The 9,183-nt window shown below is 45.4% G+C and overlaps 1 protein-coding gene across 7 annotated transcripts; it reads right to left on the bottom strand.

The window, feature by feature from the left end:
- Positions 1–519: 519 nt before the first annotated feature.
- LOC109977954 (tetratricopeptide repeat protein 24) lies at positions 520–9,153 on the bottom strand. Of its 7 annotated transcripts, XM_065958364.1 has the most exons (13): positions 8,887–9,153; positions 7,798–8,059; positions 7,320–7,613; positions 5,502–5,703; positions 5,080–5,286; positions 4,736–4,864; positions 4,515–4,636; positions 1,808–1,938; positions 1,647–1,720; positions 1,252–1,339; positions 1,116–1,144; positions 995–1,034; positions 522–923 (listed from the first exon to the last, which is right to left on the bottom strand). In XM_065958364.1, exons 2-13 carry the CDS (start codon positions 8,014–8,016, stop codon positions 824–826), a joined length of 1,635 nt encoding a protein of 544 aa, XP_065814436.1. In that variant the 5' UTR covers positions 8,017–8,059; positions 8,887–9,153; the 3' UTR covers positions 522–823. The 7 variants fall into 7 exon arrangements, with proteins under 7 accessions (XP_065814437.1, XP_065814438.1, XP_065814440.1 ...); XM_065958366.1 differs by lacking the exon at positions 1,252–1,339 and having other exon boundaries at positions 521–923; XM_065958363.1 differs by having other exon boundaries at positions 522–1,034.
- Between the last annotated feature and the right edge of the window lie 30 nt (positions 9,154–9,183).

Here is a 9,183-nt window from a genome sequence, read left to right as displayed (position 1 = left end):
TTGTGGGGCAGCTGAGCTCTCGTATCAAAGGTAGACATTTTAATGATTTCTGGATGTTCTCTCACCGTGACGTCATCTGAAGTTTTCTTTAACTAACAGCTGTATTATAGTTAAAAACATCCCATAATGTAGAGAAACAGAAACTCTGAACAAACAGGAAGTCACATGTTGTTTTTACTCAAAGTTCATTTCTTTCAACAGAACGTCTTTGTTGTTTTGTTGTTTTGTTGTTTTGTTGTTTTGAACATGTTGAGGTTTTGTTTCAATAAGAAAACGATGACAGAAGGTTTCCAGGTCGGCCATTTTGATTTGAGGATGTGAAATCTTCTAAAGATAATAAAGAGATTAAATAATTATTGACTTTAACAGAAAATCCATTTAAATGAAAATATAACATCAAAAACTTTAATCTGGACATCAGTTCAAGTTTTTCTGTTTATAAAGTCGAATGTTCACAGAGAAAACATAAATGAATATATTTTCCTTCATGTTTAAATCTTTCTAACATTCTTTGGATAGTGTAAGGAAACTTCTTTCACTTTGTTAGTGACATGAAGAACACCGCTCACCATAACGAGCAGACTTTGAGTTCTCGTGTTTATCACTTCACAACTTTTAGATAACATCAACATCGTCTATAAATGTTTTTATCACTGAAGATGTTACCTTCTATATTACAGTTTTTTAAATCTGTACGTAACCTCGATGCAGAGGAAAAGAGAACTCTTCAGGTTCAGAGATAATAACAAAACAGTTTTATTCAGATAACAAAATCCCATCGTCGTACCGTGAGCGATGGAAACAATAAAAACATCGGACGAGTCTACATCACTGAACAGAAGCCAGACCTCCACCTGCCTACAGGAGGTGTGGCCTTTCTGATGGAGGGTGGGGCCTGTGGCTCCTGGACCAATGAGGTTTCACTGAAAGAAAACAAACAAGCAGGTAAAAGCTACTGTCTTTGTGTGATTGATTGACAGGTGTCAGGTGATACCTTTCAGTGGGCGGGTCCTCCCTGTCTGACCACGCCTCACCTGAGAACACACACAGGTACAACACACCATCACTTCCTGTCTGTAAGAGAACCAATCAGAGAAGAGAGTGAGGGTACTCACTGTGGTGCGGGGGCTCGTTCCTGTCCGAACTGTAAACAGAGAAAGATGTTATTAAAGGTTCACAACCTGAGGCTCTGGGCCCTTCAGGGGTCTGTGTGTGTGTGTGTGTGTGTGTGTGTGTGTGTGTGTGTGTTACCTGGGAGGTTCAGGTACCATGCTCATGTAATCAGGTTTGTCAGTGGCTCTGCCCCCTGATGACTCATAATGCTCTGCTTCTTCCTGCCCTGTGGAGAGTGAGGGATGATGGGAAATAAACTCCCATGTCCTCACCTCATCATACCCTATAGTACACTCAATGTATCCCACAATGCATTGTGAAAAGTAGTGCACAGCTGATGGTCACTAGTTCATGTTGTTATTATTGATCGTCGGCCGTTGTTAAGCTGCGCGTTTCAGTTGCTCGACAACAATGACATCACTGTCAGCGGCCGGCGAGTGAGCGAGTAGCGTCTGAAATGTTTTTTAATTGTGCTGAGTGAACTCATTAAACAGGGAGGAGGGAGGAGGGAGGACACAACACTAAAGACTCACCTGGCCCCTCCCTACTCTGATGGACTAGTTGCTGATTGGACACTCGCTCTGGACTCTGTGTGACATCTCTCATCCTGTTAGGAGGGCGGAGCAGATCTTATCATCGGGGCTGATTAACTATTCAGGTCACCACTGATTGAGAAGCAACAATTGGTTGTTACCTGACAAGATGTCCGACAGGTGTGTTGTGTGAGTGTGGTCTGAGTGGGCGTGGCCTCTGAGTGAACAGATCCTGCTGAAGAGCTGCGGTCAGACGTTCTACCAGACGATCTCGGACATGACCAGAGGTGTCCTAAGAAAGAAAAACAGCTGTGATCAGTGACAGGTGTGTTGATGGTTGTGATCAGTGACAGGTGTGTTGACGGTTGTGATCAGTGACAGGTGTGTTGACGGTTGTGATCAGTGACAGGTGTGTTGATGGTTGTGATCAGTGACAGGTGTGTTGATGGTTGTGATCAGTGACAGGTGTGTTGACGGTTGTGATCAGAGACAGGTGTGTTGATGGTTGTGATCAGTGACAGGTGTGTTGACGGTTGTGATCAGTGACAGGTGTGTTGACGGTTGTGATCAGTGACAGGTGTGTTGACGGTTGTGATCAGTGACAGGTGTGTTGACGGTTGTGATCAGTGACAGGTGTGTTGACGGTTGTGATCAGTGACAGGTGTGTTGACGGTTGTGATCAGTGACAGGTGTGTTGATGGTTGTGATCAGTGACAGGTGTGTTGATGTGATCAGTGACAGGTGTGTTGATGGTTGTGATCAGTGACAGGTGTGTTGACGGTTGTGATCAGCGACAGGTGTGTTGACGGTTGTGATCAGTGACAGGTGTGTTGATGGTTGTGATCAGAGACAGGTGTGTTGACGGTTGTGATCAGTGACAGGTGTGTTGATGTGATCAGTGACAGGTGTGTTGATGGTTATGATCAGTGACAGGTGTGTTGATGGTTGTGATCAGAGACAGGTATGTTGATGGTTGTGATCAGTGACAGGTGTGTTGACGTGATCAGAGACAGGTATGTTGATGGTTGTGATCAGTGACAGGTGTGTTGACGGTTGTGATTAGTGACAGGTGTGTTGACGGTTGTGATTAGTGACAGGTGTGTTGATGGTTGTGATCAATGACAGGTGTGTTGATGGTTGTGATCAGAGACAGGTGTGTTGATGGTTGTGATCAGTGACAGGTGTGTTGATGGTTGTGATCAGTGACAGGTGTGTTGATGGTTATGATCAGTGACAGGTGTGTTGATGGTTATGATCAGTGACAGGTGTGTTGACGGTTGTGATCAGTGACAGGTGTGTTGATGGTTGTGATCAGTGACAGGTGTGTTGATGGTTGTGATCAATGACAGGTGTGTTGATGGTTATGATCAGTGACAGGTGTGTTGACGGTTGTGATCAGTGACAGGTGTGTTGACGGTTGTGATCAGTGACAGGTGTGTTGACGTGATCAGAGGCAGGTATGTTGATGGTTGTGATCAATGACAGGTGTGTTGACGGTTGTGATCAGTGACAGGTGTGTTGACGTGATCAGTGACAGGTGTGTTGATGGTTGTGATCAGTGACAGGTGTGTTGACGGTTGTGATCAGAGACAGGTGTGTTGATGGTTGTGATCAATGACAGGTGTGTTGACGGTTGTGATCAGAGACAGGTGTGTTGACGGTTGTGATCAGTGACAGGTGTGTTGACGTGATCAGAGACAGGTGTGTTGACGGTTGTGATCAGTGACAGGTGTGTTGACGGTTGTGATCAGTGACAGGTATGTTGATGGTTGTGATCAATGACAGGTGTGTTGACGGTTGTGATCAGTGACAGGTGTGTTGACGGTTGTGATCAGTGACAGGTGTGTTGACGTGATCAGTGACAGGTGTGTTGATGGTTGTGATCAGTGACAGGTGTGTTGACGGTTGTGATCAGAGACAGGTGTGTTGACGGTTGTGATCGACAGGTGTGTTGACGGTTGTGATCAGTGACAGGTGTGTTGACGGTTGTGATCAGTGACAGGTGTGTTGATGGTTGTGATCAGTGACAGGTGTGTTGATGGTTGTGATCAGTGACAGGTGTGTTGACGGTTGTGATCAGTGACAGGTGTGTTGATGGTTGTGATCAGTGACAGGTGTGTTGATGGTTGTGATCAGAGACAGGTGTGTTGACGGTTGTGATCAGTGACAGGTGTGTTGACGGTTGTGATCAGTGACAGGTGTGTTGATGGTTGTGATCAGAGACAGGTGTGTTGACGGTTGTGATCAGTGACAGGTGTGTTGACGGTTGTGATCAGTGACAGGTATGTTGATGGTTGTGATCAATGACAGGTGTGTTGACGGTTGTGATCAGTGACAGGTGTGTTGACGTGATCAGTGACAGGTGTGTTGACGGTTGTGATCAGTGACAGGTGTGTTGATGGTTGTGATCAGTGACAGGTGTGTTGATGGTTGTGATCAGTGACAGGTATGTTGATGGTTGTGATCAATGACAGGTGTGTTGATGGTTGTGATCAGTGACAGGTGTGTTGATGGTTGTGATCAGTGACAGGTGTGTTGATGGTTGTGATCAGTGACAGGTGTGTTGACGGTTGTGATCAGAGACAGGTGTGTTGATGGTTGTGATCAGTGACAGGTGTGTTGACGTGATCAGTGACAGGTGTGTTGATGGTTGTGATCAGTGACAGGTGTGTTGACGGTTGTGATCAGAGACAGGTATGTTGACGTGATCAGAGACAGGTGTGTTGATGGTTGTGATTAGAGACAGGTGTGTTGACGTGATCAGTGACAGGTGTGTTGACGGTTGTGATCAGTGACAGGTGTGTTGATGGTTGTTATCAGAGACAGGTGTGTTGATGGTTGTGATCAGAGACAGGTGTGCGGTGTTACCTGGCAGTGACTCAGGGCGCTCAGAGCCTGTTTGTAGAGCTGAACAGCTTTCTGCTGCTTCCTCTGCCTCAGGTAACACTCTGCTAACGACTCACACACCTGAACCTCAGCCAGGTGGTCCTCTGAACACAGCAGACATATACACAGTAATAAACAATAATAAACAATAATAAACAATAATAAACAATAATAAACAGCAGTGTTTAGGTTACTAATGTTACCGGTGTCTCTGAATCCCTGCAGAGCAAGAATGAAGCTCTCTGCTGCCTCCTCCTCATCACCCAGCTGACTGCAGGTCAACGCCAAGTTACTGAAACAACGGGCCTGGTCACCACGGCAACCCAGAGAGCCTGTGCATGCACGCATACGTGCGCACACACACACACACACACACACACACACACACACACACACACACACACACACACACACACAGGTGTACAGAGTGATTGACAGGTGTACCGAGTGATTGACAGGTGTTCAGAGTGATTGACAGGTGTACAGAGTGATTGATAGGCGTACAAAGTGATTGACAGGTGTTCAGAGTGATTGACAGGTGACTGACCGTACAGTCCAGCAGCTAGCCTGTGGTAGGTCACAGCAGGTGTTAATTGACCCTCAGAGTTCAGAGCTGCTCCCAGGTTGTGTAAGACTTTGGCCAGCAGGGGGGGACGCTGAGCTGAGGGGCCGAGAGCCTGATGGAAACACTGCACAGCCTCCTGGAAACACCTGAGCCGGCAGTAAGACACGCCCACTGACAGGAACAGCTCACCTGGTCCGCAGCAGAGAAACAGACTGATGTTAATGTGTTTATCAATCAACTGACTGACCAGCTGACTGATGAGAGTCCATCATGTGACAGGAAGTTCATATACATGGTAACAGTGAGACCACAGATGAGGACACACCTGTAACCTGCTGTCACTCTCCATATAAACACACAGTATGAAAGTACTCTCTGAACATGATGCAGTCACTGATGATTACCCAGAATCCCCGTCTCAGTGATGTTCTCCGTCAAACTCAGACACTCGGTTAATACGCTGACGATGTCATCACGGTTGAACTGATCTGATTGGATCATGTGACTTCCTGCCTCTTTGAGGGCATCAGCTGCAGAATCCAACATGGCTGCCACTCTGTAACTCTCTGCAGCCCGCAGGAAACCCTGAACTGCCAGAGACCAGTCCTGCAACACACACACACACACACACACACACACACACACGCACACACAGACACACAAACACACACGCACACACAGACACACACACACACACTGACACTTAGAACACACACACACACACACACACACACACACACACACACACACACGCACACACAGACACACACACACACACTGACACTTAGACACACACACACACACACACACACACACACACACACACACACACACGCAAACACACACACACACACACACACACGCAAACACACACACACACACACACTGACACTTAGACACACACACACACACACACACACACACACGGTTCTGACTGTAGCTCTGGTTCTTGTAGTTCTGGTTCTTGTAGATCTGGTTCTGACTGTAGCTCTGGTTCTGGCTGTAGTTCTGGTTCTTGTAGATCTGGTTCTGACTGTAGCTCTGGTTCTGACTGTAGTTCTGGTTGTGACAGTAGTTCTGGTTCTGACTGTAATTCTGGTTCTGACAGTAGTTCAGGTTCTGACTGTAGCTCTGGTTCTGACTGTAGCTCTGGTTCTGACTGTAGTTCTGGTTCTTGTAGTTCTGGTTCTGACTGTAGCTCTGGTTCTGACTGTAGTTCTGGTTCTGACTGTAGTTCAGGTTCTGACTGTAATTCTGGTACTGACTGTAGTTCTGGTTCTGACTAGTTCTGGTTCTGACTGTAGTTCTGGTTCTGACTGTAGTTCTGGTTCTTGTAGTTCTGGTTCTGACTGTAGCTCTGGTTGTGACTGTAGTTCAGGTTTTTACTGTAATTCAGGTCCTGACTGTAGTTCTGGTTCTTTTAGTTCTGGTTCTGACTGTAGTTCTGGTTCTGACAGTAGTTCAGGTTCTGACTGTAGTTCTGGTTCTGACTAGTTCTGACTGTAGTTCTGGTTCTTGTAGTTCTGGTTCCGACTGTAGTTCTGGTTCTTACTGTAGTTCAGGTTCTGAATAGTTCTGGTTCTGACTGTAGCTCTGGTTCTGACTGTAGCTCTGGTTCGGACTGTAGTTCAGGTTCTGACTGTAGTTCTGGTTCTGACTGTAGCTCTGGTTGTGACTGTAGTTCTGGTTGTGACTGTAGTTCAGGTTTTGACTGTAATTCTGGTTCTGACTGTAGTTCTGGTTCTGACTGTAGTTCTGGTTCTTGTAGTTCTGGTTCTGACTGTAGTTCTGGTTCTGACAGTAGTTCAGGTTCTGACTGTAGTTCTGGTTCTGACTGTAGTTCTGGTTCTTGTAGTTCTGGTTCTGACTGTAGCTCTGGTTGTGACTGTAGTTCAGGTTGTGACTGTAGTTCAGGTTTTGACTGTAATTCTGGTTCTGACTGTAGTTCAGGTTCTGAATAGTTCTGGTTCTGACTGTAGCTCTGGTTCGGACTGTAGTTCAGGTTCTGAATAGTTCAGGTTCTGACTGTAGTTCAGGTTCTGACTGTAGCTCTGGTTCGGACTGTAGTTCAGATTCTGACTGTAGCTCTGGTTCTGACTGTAGTTCAGGTTCTGAATAGTTCAGGTTCTGACTGTAGCTCTGGTTCAGACTGTAGTTCAGGTTCTGACTGTAGCTCTGGTTCTGACTGTAGCTCTGGTTCTGACTGTAGTTCTGGTTCTGACCTGTACTCGACTGTAGCAGCGGCTCAGCTCCATGCAGGCGTCGCCCTCGCTGCGTCCATCTCCCTGCGACCTGTACAGCTGAGCCGCCTGCAGAAAGTAGATGGCAGCCTCTTTGTCCTGCCCCAGTGCATTGTGGGCCAAGCCCAGGTTGAACTGGAGGTCTGGAAGTCGGTTGGCTCTTGGACCGGGCTGAGCTTGCCGCAGGAAGTCCAGACCTTCCTGTGGCTGTCCGGTCTCCACATAGGCAGCTCCGAGGTTAAAGGAACAGGCCCGCTGGACCCGCCTGCCCTCTAGCTGAGGAGAGGAGCATGATGGGAAATTCAAAGCACTCAGACTACTGCACATGGCCTGACCCCCTGACCTCACCTGCCTTGACCCCCTGACCTCACCTGTCTTGACCCCCTGACCTCACCTGTCTTGACCCCTAACCTCACCTGTCTTGACCCCTGACCTCACCTGTCTTGACCCCTGACCTCACCTGTTGTGCAGCCTGCAGCGCAGTGTTGAAGCAGCTCATGGCGTCGGCGCTCCGTCCCTCCTGCAGAGCTCTGTGACCGGCCGACGTTAACTCCTCGATGTCCTCCACCTGAACCTCCTTCTTCCTCACCTCCTTCCTCCTCACCTCCTTCCTCCTCACCTCCTTCCTCCTCTTCACCTTCTCCTCATTCTCACTGGGAGGAGAATCATTGGACGCCATGCTGGATGAGGAGGAATCACCTGGACAGAGTCTGATGTAACACCTGATGAATCCAGTCAAAGCAACACCATGGAATTATTTGACCTTAAAAAACGTCAATAAAAGATTTTAATGAAATAACTTAATGATTGTTTGTATTAATTTATAAAAGGTGAATGTCAGAATAAACTACTCCTCCTGTCTGTGTCCAGTGTGCGAGCAGCGCCCTCTGCTGGAGGAGGCAGCACATGGCCGTCACATGAACTACACTAATTACACTCAGAAAGAAACAGAAAAACATGTTTCAATCAAATCTGAAGATCAGTTGGTCAACATTTATATTATTTTATATGATTACATTATATTATTATTTTACATTATATTATTATTTTATATGATTAAATATTATTATTTTACATTACATTATTATTTTATATTATATTATTTGATACTATTATTTTATATTATATCTTATTTCATGATACATTATTTTAGGATATTATGTTATAATTATAATTATTATTATTATTATCAGTGTGATTTGGACATTTAGTTGTTTCTTTAACACTTTAAAATATGATCTAATAAGAAGAAATAAAACTCAAACAGAAGAATAAAATTGATTTAAATTTCATCAAAGTGAATTCAGTTGGTTTTTCTCTGATAAGTGTTCGTGTTTGAGTGCTTTAAATGTAATGTTTACCTTTTTAATGAATCTTAAATATGTTCACAGATCATGAATAAGACGCACACACTTCAATGTTTCTGCAATGTTTTGAGTTTGGACTGCAGTACCCATTTTAAACACTAGGTGACAGAGTTACATCACCTCACTGTTTGTTAGCTTCTAATGCTAACGAGTCTTTAGCAGTGTTAGCTCACGGTACTTACTGTGAGCAGGTGTTGATCCTTCATCCTGAGCCGGTCGATGATTCAATACCTGACGTGTTTGATGAGGCAGCCCCTGCTATGACCAGACAGTGGAGTACACTGTAGGTCAGGACGTTTCCATGACAACATATAAACAAATACAAAAACATTTAAAGAAAAGAAGTTAAAAACAGAAAATCAAACCCGCAGAGGAGACGTCTTATTTCTTATTTTAGAATTTAATGTTTAAAAACAGCTACGGTGATGACTAAAGTTTGTGTTAACGGCCACAAAATACATAGACCACAATCCAATGCG

Source organism: Labrus bergylta, chromosome 8 (genome assembly GCF_963930695.1).
Source record: "Labrus bergylta chromosome 8, fLabBer1.1, whole genome shotgun sequence".
NCBI classification, from domain to species: domain Eukaryota; kingdom Metazoa; phylum Chordata; class Actinopteri; order Labriformes; family Labridae; genus Labrus; species Labrus bergylta.
Note: the sequence above shows the minus strand (reverse complement) of the source record. Positions and strands in the feature narration are given on the sequence as shown.

Bases quoted from the DNA above. Each gene is read 5' to 3' on its own strand.
- LOC109977954 (XM_065958363.1), bottom strand. From the start codon at position 8,016: ATGGCGTCCAATGATTCTCCTCCCAGTGAGAATGAGGAGAAGGTGAAG. The intron at 4,637-4,735 runs GTAACATTAGTA...TGCTGTGTTCAG, and splicing joins GCAGGGATTCAGAGACACCG to AGGACCACCTGGCTGAGGTT. The intron at 1,035-1,115 runs GTGAGTACCCTC...GTGTGTTCTCAG, and splicing joins GAACGAGCCCCCGCACCACA to GTGAGGCGTGGTCAGACAGG.